The sequence below is a fragment of the Orbicella franksi genome, chromosome 13 (genome assembly GCF_964199315.1).
Source record: "Orbicella franksi chromosome 13, jaOrbFran1.1, whole genome shotgun sequence".
Classification (NCBI taxonomy): Eukaryota; Metazoa; Cnidaria; class Anthozoa; order Scleractinia; family Merulinidae; genus Orbicella; species Orbicella franksi.
The window spans coordinates 9,759,137-9,785,589 of NC_138157.1; the positions used below are offsets into that span (position 1 = coordinate 9,759,137).

At 36.8% G+C, this 26,453-nt stretch overlaps 2 protein-coding genes across 2 annotated transcripts; both read left to right on the plus strand.

Annotated features, from left to right (window-relative positions):
* Positions 1 to 20: 20 nt before the first annotated feature.
* On the plus strand, positions 21 to 3,163 carry LOC145464868 (GEL complex subunit OPTI-like). Its single transcript, XM_081448670.1, has 4 exons — positions 21 to 199; positions 1,109 to 1,212; positions 1,862 to 1,991; positions 2,491 to 3,163. Exons 1-4 carry the CDS (start codon positions 89 to 91, stop codon positions 2,530 to 2,532), a joined length of 387 nt encoding a protein of 128 aa, XP_081304796.1. The 5' UTR covers positions 21 to 88; the 3' UTR covers positions 2,533 to 3,163.
* Positions 3,164 to 3,276: 113 nt separating this feature from the next.
* Positions 3,277 to 26,406, plus strand: LOC145464846 (rhophilin-2-B-like). Its single transcript, XM_081448647.1, has 19 exons — positions 3,277 to 4,982; positions 5,340 to 5,473; positions 8,296 to 8,424; positions 9,543 to 9,621; positions 11,025 to 11,102; positions 11,723 to 11,856; positions 16,396 to 16,450; positions 17,051 to 17,104; positions 17,655 to 17,712; positions 18,450 to 18,541; positions 19,249 to 19,344; positions 19,445 to 19,534; positions 19,976 to 20,042; positions 20,245 to 20,334; positions 20,980 to 21,077; positions 21,173 to 21,269; positions 22,073 to 22,149; positions 23,022 to 23,168; positions 23,528 to 26,406. The coding sequence occupies exons 1-19, from the start codon at positions 4,896 to 4,898 to the stop codon at positions 23,894 to 23,896; spliced, it is 2,031 nt and encodes a 676-aa protein (XP_081304773.1). The 5' UTR covers positions 3,277 to 4,895; the 3' UTR covers positions 23,897 to 26,406.
* The last annotated feature ends 47 nt before the right edge of the window (positions 26,407 to 26,453 follow it).

The window sequence follows — 26,453 nt, forward strand, 5'->3', positions numbered from 1 at the left end:
TTTTTCATCGACACAAAAAAAAATTCAAGAATACATGTGCGAGAACTTGTTCGAGAATTTAGTTTAATATATCTGTTTTTAGCGTAGAATGTCTGTACAAAAGTTAAAGAAATCTCCGAAAGATGTCGCTGCAGCAAACGGATCAGTGTCTGCGACAGTGAAGAAAGCTTTCAAGACGAATTCTAATTGGGAAGATAAGGTATATGTTCTTGTCTAAAGTGTGCGTTTACTTTTAGATTAAGAACTTTATAAAATAAGCTAGATAAAAATTGATCACTTAAGTATTTTGTTTGCAAGCTGTCTTGGATAGTGATCCCTTTGGCCATTATTTGACTTATTTTAATAATGTAGCATTATAATAGGATAATAGGAGTGCAAAAGACACCCGTAGTCCTCGCAGTCAAATTTTGCAGTACGTTTGCATGCACAGGCTGGCTCGATACGGCTCATTTGGCATTTGATTTAGTACTCAGTAATAAGATGACCAAGTTCTTTGTTAAGCGTGCCAGGACAAGCTAGACACCGTATAAGTTCTTTGTGACATGGTGGCGGCAGATTTGTGTTACATGCTTGCGCTGACATTTGCCTATATAATATAAGATATCAAATTTTTCTTGCATTTTGATTGGTTCTTATGATCAATGGACCTTTTTAGCTTGCGGAGGGGGTGTTGCGCCATTTCAGACTATGTGATGATACTCTTGGGAATTCTTGCTTTCAAATTTTCAAGTAGTCACATGTATTTGAATGAATGATATTTAGATGGATAACAGAAACATTCTTTAGGGAACATCTCGTGGTCTGTAATAATAGGATTTAACAAACTGCCCAAGCTTCAAAGGTCTTTTGTAGGACATACTGGGCATAGATGATGTCAATAACATTTGTTTATTTCTTTATTATGTAAACAAGTAGATTCCACGTTGTCATGCGTCTGTTCAGTAATTGATCATTGAAAATGTCAAAATGTGGTAAGAACAGCAGTATTAACACTTTTTTGTTCTTACCATATTTTGATGTAATCTGTGAAAATTATTTTAAAATAACGTATGGCTACATGGAATCTATTTGTTAAATGTTGCATTTCTGCTACTTCTTTTCTCACTAGGATGAGTTCCTTGATGTAATATACTGGTTTCGACAAGTTTTAGCAATTCTCTTAGGCATTATTTGGGGTATACTGCCTTTGAAAGGAATTCTTGCCATAGGACTGTAAGTATAAAACACAATAGATGTTCTAAGTACACTAGGATGGTATGATCTAAATTGACCTGTGGAATCTCCTCAGCCCTATTAAGGTTTTGACTAGCATGCCCATAAGTGGTGGCATTGTCATAGTAAATCACTTTTTTTGTACATACTTTTTAGTGCTAACATTATAGTGCTAAAATTATACATTATACCAAGAAGCTTTATTCTAATAGTTGTAAAAAAAAAGATGTACAAAAAAAAATGTGAAGTGTTCACAGTTCGAGTGTCCTTACTGTAAAAAAAGCTATAGTTAACATTTGTAAATGTTCAGTGTAATTGAACCTTATATCTTGTACCTTGTATTATTGTTGGGCAGTAGACGTTTACTAAAAACAATTTCTGGGAATAGAGGGCCATGAACATTTTACACATTGTTGAAAAAAATATTTACTATGAAACAAGCTCATTCTTCTCAAGAGATATGCGTAGCAGTGGTCATTAATGTTCCAATAATCACAGCAAGAGTCATCAGTATGAAGTGCCGATAATGGGACTCGTGCTCATCAAGCAATTTGTCTGTTCCTTTTAATCAACAAATAATACTATGATGCAAAAATTGTCAGTCCTGGAACCAGGAATGAACTGTAAACCAATGTCGTTGTCTTTTTAGATTTGCGTTAATAAATGCTGGCGTTTTGTATATATACTTCACAAACTTTCAAAAGATTGATGAGGAAGAATATGGTGGGCCATGGGAACTGACTAAAGAAGGTTTTATGACATCATTTGCTTTATTTCTGGTGAGTACTAAGTAAAAATTCATTAAGTCATAAATAAATTTTTAGATAGTGGTCCTTTCATCAGCATCTGTGAGAAAATGTAGCAATCCAGACTTCCCACAAACTTAAAAACTTCAAAGAGCCATCTTTTTGGGAGCAAAAAGTGAACCTTATAATCAGTAGGTCCCTCCTTTTCTTCCTTCCTTCCATCTGTGTGTCCATCCATCCTTACTTTCATACTTCCTTAAGTTTCCTCCTTCCCTTGAAAATCCTGGGTCTTGAAAACTTTTTGTACTATTTTGAAGTCTTAAATTATAGAAACCTTTATGATGAGTCACAAGGTCTCATTTTTCTGTGTTTTATATGTTTTGAAGTCCAAAATTGTTCAAGTTCTAGTTTCGGGTTTCAGACTAGGGTTTTGGCATCTCAGCAAGTCTCTGATTTTACCATTGATCATCCCTTATTCTGTATTCCATCAAATTTATGTAGCAACAATTCTCTTGAATTATTTTATTTGCAGGTAGTCTGGATCATATTTTACTCTGCAGTTCATTTTCCCTAACTTTGTTTTAAAGAAAGAGTCTATGACATGTTTATGCCTCTGCGCTGCGTGGAAAAGCCAGTCTTCAATGCAGTCATCCTCATTGTATTTTTCTCATGGTCGCTGTTGGCATCAAGATTACATATGTTGCTTGGCCAAGAGAAGAGAAATTTGATACTAAAATTGCTGAAGATGACAGTGCTCTTATCTTTACTAAAAAATGTTGGGAAAAATACCAGATATTATTTTCTACAGCAGTTGTGGAGAAATTGTTTACGATCCCATCCGTTTCTGTATAATTCTATCAATGCATAGAAGAACCTCATAGTAACTGGGTCCCTGCCATTGTTGAAATTCCCCCAAGATTTGTGGTTCATTAAAGTTTACAAAATATATATATTTTCTTTTAGAATAATTTACAGACAAGGTATTGTGACTGCTTGACATTCTACAGCTGACCTCAAAAGTAGCAAATATGTCCTGCATTGAAAAAAATGTGACTGACTTTGGTTTTTATAAGTTCAGTTGCAACAACATTTTTTTTGCATAGAATCATAGAAGATGACTGTTCTCTGGATTTCTTCTTTGTAAGCCAAACTTAGTGTCAGAAGTGTACTATTATAATAGACAATAAACAGTCTAATTTATTTAAGTGAAAATGGATACAAATGATGTTGTATTTTAATAGGGTTTGCACTACTTTTGAATTCCTGAAAACTCCTAGAATTTTGATGTTTTCTTCAGGGCCCTGGTACACTCTTTGAAAATTTTCTCCTTCCACATGTTCTTGAAACACTACTGGAATTCTACCATCTCTAAGAAGTATGAACCTTGTGTTAACTACTACAACAACTCTGGATTTATGAAAACCGTGCTAATTTCAACACAACCAGCCTGACACTTTTCCAAGAAAATACACAGGCTTTTTCACTCGATCAACCACCACAGGCACTCTGTCAACACACAGCCTACTCACCCACCTTGCTTGTGTCTGGCTGGCTGGCTGCCAGCCCCTAAGACTGCAGGGCATTGCCGGCTAAGGCTGTCCTGCAAAGAAAATGAGCAGTTTTAACTGAGGAAAGTGCCTCTCTCTGTGACCCACCCCACCCCCCTAGGGTTAGCTCCTGGCAGCCCCGCTTGGTATCAGCGGGTAGCCAGGTCCCAGGGCTATCTTCCCCCACCCTCCTTGACGGAAGCCCCCCTGGCTTTTCAAGCACCGCAAAGGCCTCCCTGCCGGCTATTGCCAGCAGGCAGGTGCGAAAGTTTTGCCCCAGATTTGACACGGTTTTCATAAATTCAGACATATATATGTGTGTGTGTGTGTGTGTGTGTGTGTGTGTGTGTGTGTGTGTAGTGTGTCCCTGATTAATCATGACTTGTACAATCCCCCACAAATGTTTGTTTTATATATATTTATCACACAGTATAAAGATGCAGAATTGCTACCTTTTGTGTGATCACTGTTATCAGATAATTTTCAAGTAAAAATGTTTGTGCTTTAATTCAAGTCAAGAAGTAACATAGGCACTTGTCTTTGCCCTGCTTTTATACAGATCCTTTTGGTTAATGTAACATAATAACACTCTCCATCTACCCAAGCCAGAAAATATGTAGAGTGGACTGCTGTATTGATTCTGTTTAGGTTTTGTAATTGAAAAAAGAAATTAATGTGATCTGATAAATGTCATTAAAATTACCTTCGGCTGCTAATTTGATGAATTCAGTGCAGTGGTTTAATTTGTATCCTGTGTTGTAAAAGTCTCCTTTCTATCCAACCTTCCCAAAATTGTTAGAAACACAGTGAACCCCACTTTTTTAATTCATATTGCATTGTACAATATATGGCAATTTGAAGAAAATTTTTAAGTATGTCTGCTTTAAGATAATTTCATTTGAATGCTGTGATGAAGATGCTTTTGGCAAATGATTTATGTCCATAAGCAGTTAATCTTTCAATTTGTTCATGATCTTAGTCCTTCTCAATTGTTAAAAACAATTCTCATTTTATTGAACTGCTGTAACATTTTGATGTGCAAATCTTCTGACTTTCTGACTCCAAAGTTCCTAATAAAAACATTGTTGGAGATCCTACTTTGTACGCTGTGCGGGCCTACTATTGCCAAGCTTTTCTGCTCGAGGGATGGGAGAGCTGTGTACAGTAGCATGTCGATCACGTGCTTCTTGACCGCACACCTTTGTTGTGCTAATGTGATTGAAACTTCAGAGTGATTCTTTAATGTTGGAATTTGAACGGAAATATAAACATGCAGGGAAACAAAAACTGACACAAACAATGACTTTAAGTGATTCGCCGGTATAGTTGACGTGCTCGCTTTAAAAATCTTGTTCTGGTAGTTCATGACAAACTCTAGTTGAAACGAGACATGACCGCCATGTTCCCCGTGGCGAACGGACTTCAAATGTCAGAGAACGGTGAGGCGAGAAATGATCGTGGGAGCTCGCTTGAAGTGGTAAGCGACAACTTTAACTTCTTAATTTAGAGAAACAGCACTCTTGTCGGTACGTAAGCTTTAATAAGTAATAATATGCCCAATATCACTTCTGTGATTGAGTCGTTTCGGCGGGAAGCCCCCTAATTTCAAGCCTTCTATCATTAAAAATATTTGCTCATTTGGGTCTGTTATCACGAAACAAAACTTCAGCATATACTGTACGCTAAGCTAAGCTCCGGCGAGTGGTCGCTGAGTTTGATTTTACAATATTCAATTTTGCGTGCTAAATTATTTTACTCAGTCTTCTTTATTTGGAAAATCTTTAAGCTTCATAATCCTCATTCATACATCCACATTTGACTTTATGCCACTTAGGATGACAGTGAACTAGGCTCTCGCAAGACATCTGCCAGATGGAAGTTACAACATAAAAGACAAGTTTTAAATCAGAAAATATTCAAGCAGACGAAGTTGCGAGACGGAGCAGAGAATTTGATGAAAGCCCTCAGGTTTGAAAATTATTAGTTAATTCAGTTTAACCTAATAAAGCTTGCGAATGTACATAAGCTCAATAAACCTTTGGTCTCTCTATTTAGGTGTCGGCTTGTCATTTCTAGAATTTTCTGTTGTATAACTATTGTAAATTAATTTGATACACATATTTCAGGGTCTGTTTGTTTTGATAGAGAAGAATGCGAGTGCCCTCTTCTATATTTTAGATTTACATATTTGAAAGTTTGCAATCGGATCAAATTGAATTAGGTTGTATGATATAAAGATGATTGACCAATTCAAACCTGAGGCCAAGATGGTTGGATATTGGCCAAGTTTATTTTTTGCGTGTTCATGGACCAAGACAGAGTCAAAAATACACACCCCGCGATGGATGACAAGCATTTTTGACCCCCCTTCTGACTGGATTTTCCAGACCGCTAGAGCCCCGCTCCCACCCGGATTTCCACTTTTTTTTTTAAAAAGGCCTTAACTGGAAACAACAGGCAATAGAAAGACGTAGCATTTCATCCAAAAGATCCCTGTTTATTATAATTTTTAAAGCTCTGCAAATATTGCGAATTTTGCAGGTTAAATTTCAACATTTTTTAAATCAGGTTATTCAAATGATCGTGTTTAACGTTTGAGTGATCTCACACTCTCCTCTAAAACGCCATTTGCCTTTTTCTGCACCACAACAAATGTACAAGATAAGAAATTCATAAGTCTTAAAAATGATGTAAATGTTAGCAAAATTACAGCGAAAAAAGTCCTGAAGGCGATTATAAATAAAAACTATAATTTCAGTTTTCAGTGACAAGACGGCCTGCATTGGCACGTGTTTACAAGATCGAGTTCCCGTTGTTAGGACTGTTAGTGTGACATTTACTTAAGCTTGTTAAGAAAGCTTTTCGAACTAGACTAATTTTAAATTTTGTTACCTTTATGGGTCTGTAGGTCAACTGGAACTGTTCCTTTCTTTCAAGTATTCAAATTTTTATGCGTAATACCCACATTAATTTCTGGCTTCCACTAACTTGTCTTTTACCATATCGGTCGCTATTTCAGTGGTGCTCAAAAGCATTGAAAAAATAAATCCTTGCCTGTGCTTATGCAGAAATATTGGGGTATATCGCGGCATTTACCACGAGCAAAATTTTGGACAACCTTGATTCTACAAGAAAAGTAATTGTTTCAGTGGATCTAATTATTTTGCATGGCAGTATCGTATCCACGATTTTACAGTTACACATCGTAAGAGGTAAGTAAGAAATTATACGCAAATTGTGCATATGCATGTTAGCCAGCAAAACGAGTTCTTGGGTTGCCTGAATAAAACAGAAAAGTACAACTGACTCTCAGCCTAATCGCCTTTTCTTCGCATTTTTGAGGATGTTACAAAGCACAGGCGGGGGTGGCCTGGGTACCGTAAAAATGTTCCAGTCGTTGCATGCTCAGTCAACGGTGTTTCATCCAGTCATAAAGCTGTTGTTATCCATTTATTGCGCTGGTTCTTCATGATTGACAGGGCCTATGAAGGTAAACTTAAAGCATGGGGGGTAAGAACACTATAAACTGAAAGACTATAAGATTTCCCATTGCAAAGTTCTTTTTTTAAGTGTTTAAAATATATCGATCGAGGTTAAAGTTAAAAGTGACCCCTGAGGAAGAATTTTTAGGTTCAGATCCCCCCCTCCCGCCCGGATTTCCCGAGCCATCAACCCCCCCTCCTGTGAGAATTTCCAGTTTGTCATCTGTCAGGGGGGGGGGTGGTATGTATTTTTTCTGGAATAACCCAATTTGACTTTTTTTCTAGGACTTTTCCAAAATAAAAATAAACGATATCGCAAACAGTTCACTAAACTAGGTGGAAACAAAGTTTTACGAAGTAAGCCTCGTGCCGCCATGTTTGTGGTGAGTTTTGCAAACTTGAAATCTTGCACTCTTTCTCACGACCCCTCGGGTGATCGTGTGATGCCTAGCGCTGAAGTGTGCATTAGAGCCCAGGCGTCTCATGGAAATATTACTGTTTTGAGCCACCTTAAATGAGACATTGTCCATATTTAGTCATGCTACTTTTAGCTATAGATCTCACATGATGTCATCATTTTCTAAAATCGAAAACTAAAGAGCCAGGAAAGTTTTTATCCCCATAAGACATAAGAGGGGGTAGATTTATACCTTTACAATTTTACAGCTCAATCGTGTGCTTTGTTTGGAAAACAGCGTATTTTGAATTTCAGAGTCATGGCGGTGCGTGACACAAAGCTACGATCATGTTTGTTGAAAAATATATATCCATCTCATGATTTTTAGCTTTTTTAGAAGTTAGAGCATTAGGAAAAGTGCTTATATAAATGCTTGTTTGTTCAGTACAGACAATCAGTCGCCTAGATAGCCAAATTAAGTTCCAGATGTTTACAATCTTTTTCAGTCGCCATGTTGATGCACAACAGAGGTGCACCAACGTGGCAACTCCATACTGAGCTCTGTAAATTTCTGCGAAACATTTTGATGAATATCTGCGGTTTGGGAAAACGTACAGACCTAAAACTTGGAGAAGTGTCTTCTTTATTTATTTCTTATAATATCACAATTTCTTGACTTTATCCACTGAATGGTTTTCAAATCATTTTTTATTGCATGACAGTGAAAACGATTTATTGACCATTTTGTAATATGGAATGATGTGATGTCAGCTGTTAATATTAATAATTTTTACCAGGGAAACTAGTGAGTGTCTGAGATGATAAAATAGGCTGTTTTTTGGAAGAAGTAAATGAAAATTGCACTGACTGCAACTTACTACTACAGATAAAAAGGGATAGTTATGTTACAGGATAACAAATGACCGGAAAACAAAGCTTGCTGCTAAGACAGAGTTGAGTTTTGCCAACTCTCAGCTGGATATGCTGAAGGAGGAGCTAGAAGGAATCAACAGCACCTGGGATATTTATCAGTTTGACAGGTGACTCTTACTTTATTGTTTAACATATACAATGAGAAGGGCTGTCATTAAGTTTTGAGTCATCTGTTGCTGTTATCATCACACCTGTAACAAACCTGTTACTCTGTGGGTATTTGTATCAACAAAAGGCAATTTTACCAGTAGCATCATAGGCCCATCAAGCAGGGTAACCATTGCAAACTGTGAGCGGCACCACCAGGTACCACTGCACTATATAAGTGGAAATCAATAGCAGTACTCACCCTTTTCTAACTTTGGGGAGAGATGCTATGGGTGGGGGCAAAGCCTTTAGAAGCATTTATAAATGTGAAGCAACGTGAGTGAAATGGCCTGACCTCAGAAGGAGATCTGTAAATTCATGGGCTTCCCTGCAGAACCCCACATCCCCACATCAACGAGGGATGCTGCTGGACAACAATTTTCTCGAGTTTAAATCAGTCTAAATTTCATCTGGCCACATTTTGTATCGCAGGTGAAACAGCTTAACTCCAACTTGAGAGCTGTAAATTCTCAGGGGATCGTACATATTCATCCAAGCACCCATATCATATTTAACAAATAAGGAAGCCTAAGCCGTGTATTACACGACTGGCATTTGAGAACACGAGGGAAATGTAGAAAACACGAGCCACAGGTGAGTGTTTTCTACATTTCTCAAGTGTTCTCAAATGTCCAGAATGTTTTAACACAGTGTAATACACAGCTTAGGCTTCTTCATGTGCTTATGATATAGGTAATATGGCGAAAAACAATAAAACATCACGCTTTTTCTATGTTTTATACTCTGATAAAACATGGGTTTTTGACCAATCAGAGTGTGCTGAGGGTCCTATCTATATTATAAATTAAAAGATTGTCTATGTGCTACATATTTCAGGCCACATTTTGGGGCATTTATTTTCTGCCAAGCATTCCAGTCTCAGAGTCTACCAAGTGGTTTGGCTGCTGTTCAACCACTCACTAGACTAAGAGCTGCTAATCTTTGACTGAATAATTATATTAAATAAAGATATACATATTGGCCAGATATTTTTAATTAAAATGATTTTTTTTTTGTTTCTTTGTGGTTAAAATATTATTCTTATGTATTTTCTAATTATTTTGGTCAACAAATACAGGAGTGTTGAGCATCAGATTCCTTTGATTGCTGTGGGTCTCAGAGAAACAAAAGAGCTTGCTTTCAAGCCTCAGTTTAAGGTTTGTGTAAACTCACATGCAACACACATGATCATTCCACTCAAAATACATGTATCATTACTAAGAGGATGGTAAAGGTATTTTCGTGATTCGTGAATGGCTTAATATTTTTCTTGTGAAATGTGAAATGGCTTTTTTTTTGCTCGTGAATTGTGATTTCATTAGAAGCCGTGAACTGTGATTTTCCAAAATAATTCTCTGTGAAATGAGAAGTATTTAATTCGTTGTGAACCGTGATTCTGGTTGTGTCTTCAATTATTTTCGACAGTAATTAACAACATTGCATGACCACGACAGGACAATCATTCCTCTTCGTGTTTTTGTTTGGATTTCTTTTTGTTGCACTTAGAACCAGAAGTGGACAGATGATAATGACATCTAGCAAGGCTGTGCTTGGGCGTAACTTTCAAATGTCATAAGTTATGTAAGTTTGTGTCAAAAGATGACTTTTTTCATGAAACGTGAAATGCTGATTTTAATTCCCGTGAATTGTGAAAGGACCAATTTATATTCCGTGAAACGTGATCTTGACCCCCCTTTACCACCCTCTTCTAAGTGATCCATGTGGTTTGTGAGAATGTTATAAGCAGTGTTTGAAGAACTTTGACCAATCAAAATACTGCTAGTTAAAAATGAATAACAACACGGGATGGTGACCTTTTTGTTATCGTTACCAGCCCAGTAAAGTATGTCAAGTCATCCACAATATGTCTTCTAAATTTGAAACAAGTAAAATTAATTTTTTAGACAATGAAAGGTTTCAAGACTATTAAAAACTGTCTATTTCAAGCTGTGTATTATCTAACTCAATTTTTTTTCAATGCAAGGCCTCCTTTTTGTGACAGCCACACCAAAACCACTACTGACAACTGCTCAAAATGTAGTATTGATGCTAGTCAATCAAAAAAAGACAATGTCCTATAAAAAGTCTGCAACTTGTCTAGTGTGGTAAACATTATTACTGGGCTTGTAAATAGAGATTATGTGAAAATCACTAAATAAAAATAAATTAGCAAGAACTCACTAATTAGATTTAAAAATAAGGTCTGATCAAATTTATGTCAGCCTAAAGGTCTAAAGATGAATCCAGTCACTGAATTTAATGCTTCTCTTCATTTCTCGATGAGATTGATTTTAATGTGAAAAGAGGCATATTTTAACAGTATATTACTAGCTGTGCATAACACATGCCATGCGTAGTTATTCACCTGTATTTATGTTTATTATTCTCACTTTTAGGCTTGAAAGCTAAACCCGATTCAGTGTTTAAGACAACAACAGAAATCCTGTATCTATTTCCTGTTTTCTGCCTTTATTATTTTAATATTTGCATAGACTGATGAAATGAATTTAAGCTTAAAAAATACCTAGTAAATAAATAACAGCATTTTCTTTCCTTTCAGGACTTTATTTTAGAACATTACAGTGAAACTCCAGAAAATTATGGAAAAGAACTTGAGCTATTTGAAAATCTCAGAAAGGTTTGTCCCATTGTAAATGTTACATGTAGTAGCCATTAAATACCATAAATACCTCTTACTAACCGAGTTTGAGGTCTGTACTGTACGTTATGGACCAAGTTTTTTCCCCTTTGATTTATGGCCCAAGCGCAAAGCGCACGGGCCATAAATTGAAGGGGAAAAAACGAGGATCCGTACCTTACAGTATGGACCGAGAAAATAAGGTTAGTAAGATATTTATTATATCTCTACTGCCTTTCTGACAGTCTCAGGAACGATTTCTATTCATGCGGAACGACTTCAAATTTCTGACGCACTTTGAAAGCAAAGTGAGTCAATTTTAAATCGTTTTTAAGTTGTTAGCACGCTTTAATACACAATTTAGAGTAAAAGAAAGTTTTAAACTTTTACTTGCCATAAAAGTTAAGAACACTTGGGATAAATCACAAAACAGTTTTGCAACCAAACCAACTTTAAATTTTAGCGGGCTGTACAGGAGAGTATGCCCCACTAAATTGACCAATCACAGCGCTTGTACTAACTAAGAGATATTATAATGTCCTTTATGGCAGTCATTGTTTTAGTAACTTAGTGCACATGTGCAAGAGTATGATTGATGGTCATAAAACTGAATGTTTCAGGAGGCCGTGTGTAAGGCCAGCAGAGATGAAGCAGGTATTCATGCTTTGTACATGTACTACAATCAACTGTACTTTGTGGAGAGGAAATTCTTTCCCAAAAGAAAGGGATGCATCATGCCAGTTTACTTCCATTGGTAAGTAGAAACTAACATTTTATCATGCCTGGTCTTAAACTGGCTCTCATTGTACAAGTTATTGATAATAGTTATTGTCAATAAGTTAGCAACCACTTTCTTTTTTATTCATGCATGTGGTCATTAAAAACGGCAAATTTTTTTATTCTTATAAGATTAAATTTGGAAATACAGTTAACAATAAAGATTAGCGAAAAAACTGAGCAACGACGTTTCGGTGTCATCCTGGCACCATTTTCAAGTTAAAAAATATTTGTGCGAAAAGTAAACTAATTTATACCAATGGTAGAGGTGCGAAATTGAATAAATTAAGATTAAGATAGCTGTTCAATGTTCATGTTCATTCCAATGAGGTGTCAAACACTGGTAATGAGTTCAGTGTCTGTTCAAAGCCTAAACAAATACTTTTGCGCGAATGGAGTCTGACTGTGTGTTAAGGCTCGGTTTCTTCTTGCGAATCCACAACATTTTGTGGATCAAGCAATCAAACTTTCCCTGACATTTCTTTAGGATCTTAAAGTTGTTAGTCAGGTCACCAACTGTATCAACTCGGTGTTCATTTTGAAGGTGTTTTCCGATGGCGGTAAATCGGTGTTCCTCAATGTGCTTGTAAAGATGACGGCTAGTGTAACCGACGTATTCTGCATCACACAGATCACATATATAGTTATAAACAACGCACTGTTGATTGATCAAAGGTGGTTTTGGCTCTTGTACTTTGAGATCATCGCCAATTTTACGGCTTCTGAACACCAGCTGTAGTTTGTGATCAAGTTTATTACTCAAGTCCGAGAGATGTTTCTTTACTATGTCCGCTGATTTCTGGTCTTTAAAAGGCAGGACAATGCGGTAGATATTCTCTGTTGGAGGCGTCGATCTTGTGTCTGGTGACATCACTGAATTAACGAAACGGGTGATGGTGGAGTTCACAAGAGAATCTGAGTACTTGAGGTTAGAAAAGATCAGTTTAAGGCGTTCGCATTCTGTTGAGAATAGTTCCCATGTTGAGGACAAGCGGTAAGCACGGTTTAACATGGTTTTAACTAAAAATCTTTTATAGCGGTTGTCGACATGACTTTGGTGGTGTAAGAGGAGACCAGTGTTTGTGGGTTTACGGTAAACACTTGTTACCAGCTTGCAGCCCTTCTTGCATATTTCAATGCCGACAAATGGTAGCTTACCGTTAGATGCGATCTCCATGGTGAAGGATATGGATGGATGACAGTTGTTCAAAGTCTTCAGAAAGGCTTCTGCGGTTGGTATGTCTTTCATTGTGGCTAGTGTATCATCCACGTAGCGTCTGTAGAAGTCTGGCAACTTGTTCTCATTTTGTAGCTTTTCCTCGATAGAACAAAGAAAAGTATTGGCCATTAGGGGACCCAAGGGAGAGCCCATCGCTACTCCATCAATTTGTCGGTAGAGTTGACCGTTAAATTGAAATAGCTGGTCCTTTGTTGCTACTGACAACAGTTCAATTAGATCAGCTTTGCTGATGTTTAGATGGTGTGTTTTGTTGAACCAGTTGTCAACAAAAGCTCTATCAGCAAGGATCTCGATGGTTTCTTGTAGTGGGACGTTCGTAAATAGCGAAGAGACATCATAAGATACTAGGATGTCAGATTCGTTGAGGCTCAGATTGCAAATCTCATCAGCGAAGGAAAATGTGTCAGATATTGTGTAGCTGTTGATCGACAGGGGCTTCAGTTTATCGTCGAGCCATCTCGCGAGGGCGAAGTTGTAAGTACTTGTGGTGGATAGAATGGGCCTCATCGCCAGTTTTTCTTTATGAGTCTTTGGCAGACCATAAAGATGGGCGAGTCGTGATCCTTTCGGGCAAACTGAGTCGGCAATCTGTTTTGGGAGAATTTTGCGCACGACAGATTCAAGGTGTTTCTCTTTCTGCAGTAAAGGGTGGTAGTTTTTGAGCGGTCGTCCACGCGTCTTGGGTCTCTCCGAACTTACGGCGGTAAATTTAGCTGTATCGTTGATGGAAGATTCACTCAAAAGACGAACATATTCTGCCTTATCCATAACAACTACTCCTGTACCTTTATCTGGTTTCGTGATTACGATGTCATCTCTTCATTTTAGTTGCTCAATAGCTCTTTGTAGCACTTTCGGTGGTTTGGGGGCTTTGCACTCGATGTAGTTAAGCGCGATCGATCGAAGGGTCACTGCAGCTAATTCCTTCTTATCATCGGATAATGAAGGCTCCAGTTGCCAGAAGGCTTTCTCGAAGCTAGCTTGAATGTCCATTGAAGAGATGCGTTGCGGCAAGGAAAACTTCAAACCTCGACACAGAACAAGCTTCTGGAAGAATGAAAGCTTGTAGGAGGAAATGTTCTGGATATGTTTGTCCACATCGTGATCTTTGTTTAGCAGCTTCATGATTTTGTTGATATGGCCGCTCATCATTTTCTCATAGTGCTTTTTGTGGAGGTTAACCATCGTTCTCAGGATGCACATGTATTGGAGCGATGAACAATTCCGGCGTATTTCAACGTAGATTCCGTTAAGTTCCTTCTTCATAAAGAAAAACTGGCGATGAGGCCCATTCTATCCGCCACAAGTACTTACAACTTCGCCCTCGCGAGATGGCTCGACGATAAACTGAAGCCCCTGTCGATCAACAGCTACACAATATCTGACACATTTTCCTTCGCTGATGAGATTTGCAATCTGAGCCTCAACGAATCTGACATCCTAGTATCTTATGATGTCTCTTCGCTATTTACGAACGTCCCACTACAAGAAACCATCGAGATCCTTGCTGATAGAGCTTTTGTTGACAACTGGTTCAACAAAACACACCATCTAAACATCAGCAAAGCTGATCTAATTGAACTGTTGTCAGTAGCAACAAAGGACCAGCTATTTCAATTTAACGGTCAACTCTACCGACAAATTGATGGAGTAGCGATGGGCTCTCCCTTGGGTCCCCTAATGGCCAATACTTTTCTTTGTTCTATCGAGGAAAAGCTACAAAACGAGAACAAGTTGCCAGACTTCTACAGACGCTACGTGGATGATACACTAGCCACAATGAAAGACATACCAACCGCAGAAGCCTTTCTGAAGACTTTGAACAACTGTCATCCATCCATATCCTTCACCATGGAGATCGCATCTAACGGTAAGCTACCATTTGTCGGCATTGAAATATGCAAGAAGGGCTGCAAGCTGGTAACAAGTGTTTACCGTAAACCCACAAACACTGGTCTCCTCTTACACCACCAAAGTCATGTCGACAACCGCTATAAAAGATTTTTAGTTAAAACCATGTTAAACCGTGCTTACCGCTTGTCCTCAACATGGGAACTATTCTCAACAGAATGCGAACGCCTTAAACTGATCTTTTCTAACCTCAAGTACTCAGATTCTCTTGTGAACTCCACCATCACCCGTTTCGTTAATTCAGTGATGTCACCAGACACAAGATCGACGCCTCCAACAGAGAATATCTACCGCATTGTCCTGCCTTTTAAAGACCAGAAATCAGCGGACATAGTAAAGAAACATCTCTCGGACTTGAGTAATAAACTTGATCACAAACTACAGCCGGTGTTCAGAAGCCGTAAAATTGGCGATGATCTCAAAGTACAAGAGCCAAAACCACCTTTGATCAATCAACAGTGCATTGTTTATAACTATATATGTGATCTGTGTGATGCAGAATACGTCAGTTACACTAGCCGTCATCTTTACAAGCGCATTGAGGAACACCGATTTACCGCCATCGGAAAACACCTTCAAAATGAACACCGAGTTGATACAGTTGGTGACCTGACTAACAACTTTAAGATCCTAAAGAAATGTCAGGGAAAGTTCGATTGCTTGATCCACGAAATGTTGTGGATTCGCAAGAAGAAACCGAGCCTTAACACACAGTCAGACTCCATTCGCGCAAAAGTATTTGTTTAGGCTTTGAACAGACACTGAACTCATTACCAGTGTTTGACACCTCATTGGAATGAACATGAACATTGAACAGCTATCTTAATCTTTTTTTTCAATTTCGCACCTCTACCATTGGTATAAGTTAGTTTACTTTTCGCACAAATATTTTTTAACTTGAAAATGGTGCTAATCTTTATTGTTAAATTTTTTTATGAAAGGTTTTGTAGTTTTGAAGACATGATTGGTCATCACAGGGCCCTCTCCATTCAGTGAAATTAAGCCTGAAAAAAAAAATCAGGCTTGAACGGGATCCTGTTCAGGCTGTATTTAAGAGCTGCATAAGATGTGTGTGGCTGTGATGATCAATCATGTCTTATCTTTCTCTGCAGTTCGAATAAATTATAAGATATTCCTTACCAGGGGCTTCAATAAGGGCCGGACACTGGGCAAATTGACCAGCTGTGAGGATGATTTGCCTGGCTGGTTTGACCATGGATGGGAAAGGTTTTCTTATAAAGGAATTTAGTTCAAAAAGTTTTGATGCCTGTAAATGTAACCAGCTGCCATCCTGCTGAAAATGTTAATGAAACCCTTGTGCTATTACTTGACCTGTAGATAAAAAAATAGTTGCTTCTTTTCCAGGTTTGACACCACAACGGGATTGCCAAAAATACAGAGATCTGTTGCATTTGAAAAGGTAACTGGAACATTTTTTTAACATAACTTACACATCACATTTGCAGGCCATAAGACACCAACTGTACTCTTGCACACAAACCATAGTTAAGTTGTCACTCATTTAGTCAAAAACCCAAACATTTAACAATTTATTGAATGAGGTTGAGCAAAATGTTGTGATTAGACAGTGGCAACAGATCTTTACTTCTGCATTATATCAGGGATTATAAATATGCTAAATTTGGTGTATTCTATGCCACAAATGTACCTGTGACTCCAAAGAATTCCCACAGGGAGTCACTTTGACTCTATTATAGGGTCCAGAAATTTGCAGCAGAATTTTGTTTTCCTCCATTTAAAATTTTAAAAATTGGCAGTCAGGTTTACATATTGATTGTCATGAGTGATAGCCTAAGTTTATGTATTAAAAGATCAAAGACATTATTTTGATGCTTTTAGCAGAGTGACAAACAGCTCTTGATTGTCCATTTTTTTCCATAATGACTCACAAGGTAGCAGTACGTGTAATTAACTAAATCCCACATTCCAGTTTCTTGTCTGCCATGTGTGTACAGTATGGTGTGTACGGGATTCTCTCATGCAATCAATTTGTTTTCAGGCTAGCATTCTCTTCAACATTGGTTCTATCTGGAGTCAAATTGGTGCAAAACAAGTAAGAAACAAACTCCATGAATGATACATGTACATAAATGATGTGTATTTAAAACATTATCTAACTATTCTGTCAGCATTTTTGTTGGACTCAAACACAGCAGAAAGTAATTATGATTTACACTTTTGTCTATTAGTTACATCTAACCAAATCAAATACATCTCACACAATTTCATAGATAAACTTCCTGAACAAGATCTTTTATCCTTACTTAACAATATTATTAGACTATCATAGTAAGCACAAGTAGGAATGAGACTTGTAATGTATTTGTTTCTGTTGTAGAACTTTCTAACAGATTGCACTCCCAAACTGTCAATTTGGATGTTAAAATTTTTTAAGCCAAAAATTGATGATAATATTTTTCCCCTTTCAAGAAAGACATGTTTACAAGCAGAAGATAGACCATGATGAGAGAGACAATATTGAACTTAGATTCACATTTCCAAAAGAACATACTCTTTTTACTAATAATTTTGTATTATTATTAATGTCAGTAATAATAGAGATGTGTGTCATGGCATTTAAGAAAGTTTGTATTTATTTGCAGGACAGAAGAACACAATCTGGGTTAAGTGTGGCCATTGATGCTTTTAACAAAGCCGCAGGTAGCTAACTAATTGGTTTGTTCTTGTCTGTATTTCTGCATCCGTCAGGCTAATACGACTTAAGTCTGTGGCTCATAGAATACTCAATTAGAATCTCTCAGAGTTCTTATTCATCACTTTCCAACATCAATTTAAGAAATGGTACCAACAGTCTAACCAGATCTACCCCAGCTTTTCACCTATCGAGAGCTTCAAAAGGGCCTTATTAAAACATAGCTTTTTAAACTATTTGTGGACAGGTACTCATTGTTTTTGTAGACATTGTTTACTTAATATTTTCAAACTGTACTTAGTTTTTAAACCTTGTTCCTTTTGTGTATAGATTGTTTTACTGATTGTATAGTTTTATACATTTCTTTGTAAAGCACCATGAATGTAGGAATAGCACTATATATGAATAAATGTTAATACAATAAGGAAATAAATAGATAAATAAATAAATAAACAAATAAATAAATAAATAAATAAAAAATAATGGTATTATTAAGATATATAGAAGTTATTCTTGACTAGTGTAGATTGTATCAAGCAAGCTTGAGCAGTGAAGAATTCATTACTCTGCTTGTACATAACAGGACTTTAATTATTATGCAATCATGGACTGTAAGTTATCTTGTAAAGTTGGTTCAGAACATGGGTATATATTGAGCAGTTGACTTTAAGATGGGATGGGGGCACAGTAATGTCACATTATGGTCTTTACATGTATTCTTAAGATGCTTTGTAAATACCTGCAGGTGTATTCAAGTTTATAAAAGACAATTTTGTCAACTCTCCAAGTGCAGACTTGACACCAGAGGTAATGGACATGCTGATGGCAGTCATGTTGGTGAGTCGCAAGCACAAATTTGTTCCTTTTCAAACTGATTCCCATTCTTTAATGTGTAGTTCCAGAAAATATCCTTACCTCCCCCACCCTTCTGGAAATTCCAGTTAAGCTTCATACATTTCTTTAAGTTTTTTTGGTCTTAAGGAACCCCCTCCCCCTCACCCCTCAGGAAATTCCAATCCCTTCTCCGGAGGGAATATGGATATTTTGGAATTGCACAATGTTACTAAGTTGTGAGAATCTGCTGGTATATCAAAGCAATATCCTTTTGATTGGCTTGCTCATCATGAACCACATCACCATGAATGTCACTGGCTGGCTGTAATGTCTAGCGGAATGGCAAGGTATTAAATGGAATTTACCAAAATAAACAGTGGTCAGAAATGGGTCAATTCTCAAAGCACAAAAGTACATTCCAGAGAAAGAGTGTAATTAAATAAAAGTAGATTTAAATTCATCTGCAAATTGATCTTAATAGTCAGTGATAATTAAAAACATTATCTGGCCAAAATGTCTAACTTTCTGCTAGGATTGTGCAATACAGGGGAAATTTTTGATTGGCCCTTGTCCAGTGGTTGACCGTTATTACCAGTCCGTTCTAGCCATTATTTATTTAGTAAGTTAATTCCAGCCTTTAATTAAGATCAAGGGCATATGATATTTAGTAAAAGATTCACATGTGAAGTAATTAACATGCTCCCCATTAGGCCCAGGCACAGGTGTGTATGTGGGAAGAGGGAAGTCTTGAAGGAATACAAGATGCATTGTCACACAAGATAAGTGCAGCACAGGAGTGTGTTGAGGTAGGACTTTTGTTTTAAAATTCTTCAGTACACTGTTACATGTGCACAGTCTTTATTGTTCACTTCGTCCACAAACAGCAATTCTTTTATTTACCATTAGGTTAGTCAAAGGTACAAAAAGGCCCAGATGACAATGAATGCTGGAATCTGCTTGAGTTGTGTTCCATTGTCTTGGAAGAACATGATGTCTGTGAGTTAACTCTAGATTTAGAGCAAGGCCTACATGTTTTGTTTTTAATTTGTTTTGTTTTGTTTTTTGTTGTTGTTGTTAACATAGCCAATATTATTAGAAGAGCCCCTAAATGAATAATTAAAAAATAAAAACCAACTGATTCTTCCCTAAATCAGTGTAGTGTGTGTCATACCATTGTTCCACCTCACTGAGACAGTCCTATAGAAACAATAACTCAACCTGCATATGTAGTCTGGGCACACTTAGCTATTTTATATAAAGGCAAATAAACTAACCATAGTGAGTATGTGAACGACCAGGCAGCAGTCATTTTATATGTACATGACTCCTGCTACACTTTGTCCATGCTTGCAACATGGCCTCAAGCCAACGATGTTCTCATTTTACCCTCACACACAGTCAATGATTTCTCAGCATTTCCTTGCTTTCATGTCTTAGATAATGAGTCTTCATTACAAAGCCTTGTCACATTACTTTGTTGCTGAAGGACTTCTTAAAAGTGTTGGTAAGTTTATATGCCAAGCTGGAAATAGTATGGGACTTAGTACGCATAGTAAAGTGGTCTTGAATTGTTTCCTCAAGAGGGCATATAACGGGGGGTTTATACCCAGAATTTTGCTTTATGATATCTTGCAATCTTGATTGCTCATTTTAGTAATTAATGAGTAATTATTTATCTTTCTGTTTTTGATTTTTCATTTTCTTAGAGAGTTCCAGCAATGATAAAGAAGAAGAAGCAGTGATCTCTTCATTAAACGTGTCTCAGTGGGATGATAAATCAATCAGAAAAAAGCAAGGTAACATAATAGTTATCTTAAACAAAGTAATATGTTCATGAAGTTATGCTTTGCTGCCATTTTGTCCATATCGTAGTGTTGTATTTTTTTCGAAATTGACTTTTCATATGAATAAAACATTTAAAACAGGAGGTAAGTCTCTGCAGTTACCATATGCTAATGAGGCAATATTTAGACCCAATATGGTCTAAGCTCTCGTAAGCCACCACCTCCCGTAAGCGCTTACAGGAGGTTCGACTGTATTTGCTTTTATTGCTTGAATGTTCAGCAGAAGCACACTTACAGTAGTACTCTGATGAACAAACAATTACCTCAAATCATTGGAGGTTAAAAATCTCTAGCCAGATAGGAATATGGTTTATTTGCTAGGTAGCCAGTTATCAATCCTCTGATTTGGATGTCACTTCTAGCTTTTCAGCAAGTCAAAAACATTTATATAGTTAATAAATGCAAGGTGGAGTGGTAATAATATTTTATTATTTATATAATGTTATTGACTGAAAAGTGCAGATACATGTGAAAAAAATATTATGGCATTATGGCAATGCAAGCAATGATTTGTATCCTGATGAATAAATTGTCCTTTTATGTCATGCTTACAAACAGTGACTGTGTTAATAACACATTATTTTTTATTTCTTCTAGCCAAAGCACACCTCCATTCTGCACTTAAATCACATGAAGAAGCCATGAAAGCAAGACAAATTTGTCGGCACTGTAGGAAAGTAGTAGGATTACAAAAGGTCAATACTTTCTCTTCACAAGGAAATAAAGTTTTTGGTTTTTGAGTAAGATGTCAGTTTTCATTTTATATAGCAATGTTACTTATTTTTCTTAGGCCCTTCAAGAAGCTCGTGTCAAAACCACAGACACATTAGTTGCTATGGAAGAAGAAGATGATTTTGAAGATCCTTTGAGACCAACCCCTATCAAAGGTAAGTAGGTCAACTTGGGGATTCTTATTCCTAATTATTGTGCCAATCTCAAGTTAGCCTGCGACCAGGCTCACGTTTGAGCCGGCAAGCGCACGTGGTGTAGCTGCGAGCGTGAAAGCTGCGACATGAGAAAGTCGGACTCCTTCCTGCCGGATCGTGGCTTGCGCCCATGACTCAATGGTGAGCCTGCTTGCAGGCTAATCTCAAGTCTAATTGTTTTTGAACAAATAAAGGAAAATACCAGTAGTTGCTTTTTTACTGTCAGTTTCATAAGGGATAAGTCTGTTCTACTCTAGGGATCCAAGGAGTGCTATGTCAGTATACTCCACGTATTGAGATGCCAGTAACTTGTTGTTTGTCCTAGTGATTAAGCTCACACTAAACTGGCTCATTAACAAGCTCAGCTGGCTGGCCCCTGTAGCATCAAAGTTGCTCTAAATCTAGTGAAATTTAAGCTCGTTATAAGCTCTTTTTCAGCCAGTGAAATTAGCCTGCAACTGGCTATTAGCAAATTATGTACTTGTAACGTCTCTGGCTGTTATCCTATTATTCAGCCACTACTCAATATTTTATATAAACTCCTCTGTGGAAAGGGGCACCTGGATAGGAAATTGTCTTGCCAAAAAATATGACACAGTGACCTTAGCAGGGGCTTAGATCCAGACTACCCAATCATGAATCCAGTGTGCTTAACATTCAGCATTAAGCACATCTTTTTATCATTGATTGAAAATGTAAATAACATAATTGTTCAAAAAATACAACTTCTTGAATTTATTGTGATTATTTGTGTTGCCTTTCAGCTTTACCAAGACTAAAAGCAGATTGTATTCCACCTAATTTTAGTCAAGCTTCAGTAGAAGACTTGTTTCATAGACTGGTGAGATATCAGTTCGTGTATTGGTACTGCATGTGATTTGCACACAAATTCTCCCTACATATTTCTCCACATATTTCATGTAAATGTTAGGAGCATAAATCATTTCATAAATTGTACTTGTCACAAAGTGAAGACTACATGTACATGAGCTTGCACGACCTCTAGTTTTGTTTAGACTTCATGATTTTATGGCAAAGATGTTTGACCTTGAGAATCAGATCAGACTGTGTTCTGTGAAAAAATATTTATTTATTATATAGTTATTTATGGTAGTTTAATTGAACTAAACTGCTGGATGTTGTGTAACTCAAAGAGTAATGTTTAATATCAGGTATGTTATATGGTGTACTTTTATGTCAATTCAACATACCATTATAGTGTTTTTAAAATTAACATTCTGTTGCTGAGACATGACTGGGAATTTTAGGAAGAATTAAGACGAAATCCGATAGGAAATCAAGCAATTTCACTTTTCAGTAGACAAAAACCTTGTACCAGAAGAATTTTAGGTATTTGAATGTCCTTTTTACATTTTCTTAAAGCTAAAGGTATATAATTATAGTTGCCTGATTAATAACACTGAAAAAAATTTCCCATGGGAACTCAAGAAAACAAATTTCAAAGTTCAGAGAAACTGCTAAAAAACGGGTAAAATTTCATCATCAGTTTCATTTCAAAACTTTCAAGTGTTTTTTATAATGCAGTCACGCATAAGTTTATAAAATGATGTAAATAACCTCCAGTTGGTACAAAGTTTTTAACCACTTGTTACTCAAACTTCTGATGGATTCCTTCTTAAGTTCTTTCAACTTCAGGATATTTTCACATCTGTTGTAGTTGTCTTTAAGTATTAACCTCATTGGTTTTCTTAGGGTCCTGTACATGTGTTCAATGCAAACTTAGAATGGAGTGTCCCAAGGAGTATCACATTAAAGAAAAGTAACAAAGGCTATGGCTTCAGTGTTATTGGCTCTGCTCCCGTTATTATACAGAGTGTGGAAGAACAAGGACCTGCTAAGGTTTGTTCATCACTTTCTGTTCCTCAGAAGTAGCTAGGCAAAGAAAATGAAATGTAAAAAATCTTGAACATGGCTACCTTGTATTGTTTGTCCCGCCCATAATGTAATACAAAGGTTTCATCACAAGGAACACTTCAGTTTGAAAAACCCTGGGAATTGTGACTATTACCCCATCGTTTTTCTTACTAATCAACACTTTTTTCTACCACTAAGGATATTGCTTTTCCTGCAATGATTGAAAATCTAGGGATTATTTGAAAATTTTATAATGGATGACATTAGTTTTCAGAAATCCCGCTGGTTTTTGTTGTTAGGTAGTGTTTGTTTGTTGACTCTCGAAGGTGTTGTCTTCTTTGCAGGATGCTGGAATTCATGTAGGAGATATAATCACTTCTGTGGATGAGATAGACTGCAAATGGGGTGATCATCCTTTTGTTGTGTCATTAATTCGCAATACTGACTCTTCTGTGACTCTTGGTATTGTTACACCAGGCTCTCTCAAAGCCATTACCGAGTTATACAATGTTAAACTGGCTAGGGAAGATCAAGTTGTAACCAGTGACTACAGTGACTCTAATGGAAGTCAGAGCTCAGGCTCATCTAGAAACAGTACTCTTAATGGAGTATACTCCCAAACAAGCAGCAGCTCATCTGGTTCAACAAGGTCTGGGGCTCCCGCTCGACGCAGTTCTGTGCTGGAAATGGGTAATGAGTCAATTCTGTGGTAGCATCAACTGAAATAGATTAGCTACCTGAGTCCTGTTTTGTCATAGTTGTGGCGACTGAGCTAATCGCCTTTCATCCTGCGTTACAGCGAAAACTATTCATCCATTCTTGCAAGAACGAAGAAACAGATTCTATAAAGGACCTCTGATTTCATTCTTCAGTATTCCATTCATGAAATGAATAGTTTAATATTCAAATCGTAATTTGATTCAAAAATTGTGAAATGTAAAGTAGTTTAAGGTTTGGTATATTCACACAAGCATGTCGCAATTCATCCCAAATCAAATTCAGATATTAATTGCCAAATGTCCCATGCACTCATGCAGTGTTGTTACACTGTATTAGTAAATAACTCTTGCATTATAGAGACTGCTAACATAATCTTAGGTAATTCCATTTATATATTCATATAAAATGCTATCACATCACTTAGTCATTGCTACATTTTCAGCACTGAGAAACTTAAACTGACCTAATGTATTGGTCTCTACACAATAACGAATTGCAAAAAAATTGTATTCACAATAACTAAATATGGAAGAAGAATTCTTGGGTTTTTACCATAACCCATTGGATGGGGAGGGGGGGGGGAATACAGTAAGGTAATTTATAGATTAAAAGTAAATATTTCTTAAGTTTAGAAGTTATTGCACACCATAATTGTGTACTGATAGTAAGATGATATTATCTAATACTAACTTCATCACAAAGCTTATAAGAACTGCAGCATTAAAAATACCAATATTTTCTTAACATTTGTCTTAAATGTATAAAATAGTATTTTTGTAAAAATTGTTTAAATATATTAACATTATTTTCTAACGTTCCAAACATTATACTTGTTCATAAATTTCAAATGTGTGTGAAATTGTTTGTATTCTCTGAAAAATCTGTCAGTTTATTTTGTTGACTAATATGCAATGGGTTGCAAAGAGCATACTAAATACCAGCCAAGTCAAGTGTGTTGGGAGTCAACTTTGCTTGTCTGATATTAGCATGTTTCAGGCTGATGTCAAGTGCTTTTAACTAGGCTGCTATCTGCCTGATTCTTGCTGATGTTAAGCCTGTTTCACGCTCTCAAGTCGGATGTTTCCTCTACTCGTCTGTACTCTGAATTACCAGCCTGGGATAGTTGGCTGGCATGTCCTTTAGTCCAAGAAAACTTTATCCTGTACTTTGTTCAGTTTTTGACATTATCTTAGAGTAAATGCCAGTCGTAAAATATTTCCTCTGTCCAGATAATCATATTTTTTTTGTGAATTTTTTAGGTTGCTTTTGTCATTTGACTAAAAATATTCAATGTGAGGCAGAATGTGCAGGTCAAGAAAATACCCATATCCACTCCAAGGATGGTCATTGGAAATTCCAAGGGCGTGGTGGGTCTCAATTGCCAAAGTTTTGAGGGAAAGTATGAAGCTAAGCTGGAAATTCCAGCTAGGAGGGGGCGGGGGAGTAAAAACTACATAACCTTGGTGGAGGTATGGATATTTTCTGGAACCCCACAGTCCACTCCTCAGTCATTCTCACATTTGCTTCAATCTTTAATTTGCTACCATCTCATGCTTCACTTAACTGAGATCTATCTTCTACATATGTGAAAACTGTTTCTGTTCAAGACCAAAATGAACTGAGATTTTGCCCGAGGTAAATACCTGTACAGCTTTTAAACTTTCCACCTCATTTACATACGTCAAAATACTATGTGTTATCAGGCATAATATGCTAACCCAACACTTGAACAACATGGACTGTGACGTACAAGCCTCATCACATTTAGTTCAAACACATGCAAATGTTTTGAATTTCGGTTTTAGCAACTATTAAAAGCATGCCAAAACCCCCTTTTCCCCTTTCAATGTTTGAAAGTGGCAAAATGCATCCATATGTCCATTTAAAGTGTTTTGTTAACATTGTTCTGGGGTGGGGAGGGGCAACATAGGTGAAAACTGAAGTGTTTCAACAATAATTATGATGAGGCTTGTAGCTGGGTGATCCCCCTGGGGTTTAACATTGGAGCTCCTTTGGGGTTGTGCAAGGAGGGAAATTAGGTGAGGTTTTCATCACATTCTTCATAATTATGTACTGTTTACTTATAAACTGTTGTTTTCGTAATCTCTTACCAACTATTTGTCTTACTTATTTTCTTTTATGTAACATCAAAGACGTGTTCAGTTTATTTATATATTTGTTCTTTATTTTTCAAAGTGTCGAGAGATGACATAATAGGAAATTTCTTATCAATAATTCTCGTTTTTGATTTACTTCCTAACTTTTTGAGTAAACTGATGTTACATAAAGTTTTTTCTTTTGTCATCATTGAAAAATGGCTTCTCAATTGTATCAGGTCGCCATTAAGCGAGAAATATACAAACATTACTCTTGCTTATGTTAAGCTGTATGTGTAACATAGACGTGATTTATAAGCCCTAAGGGTTTCTGTATGGGAACTCAACAGTTTTGTTTTAAATCATTTAAATTCAAAATATGTTTTGTAAATAAAATTGACTCACTATGTTGTTTGTGTCATGGTCTTTGTTGTTTACCTTCTCCTGGAGCCAG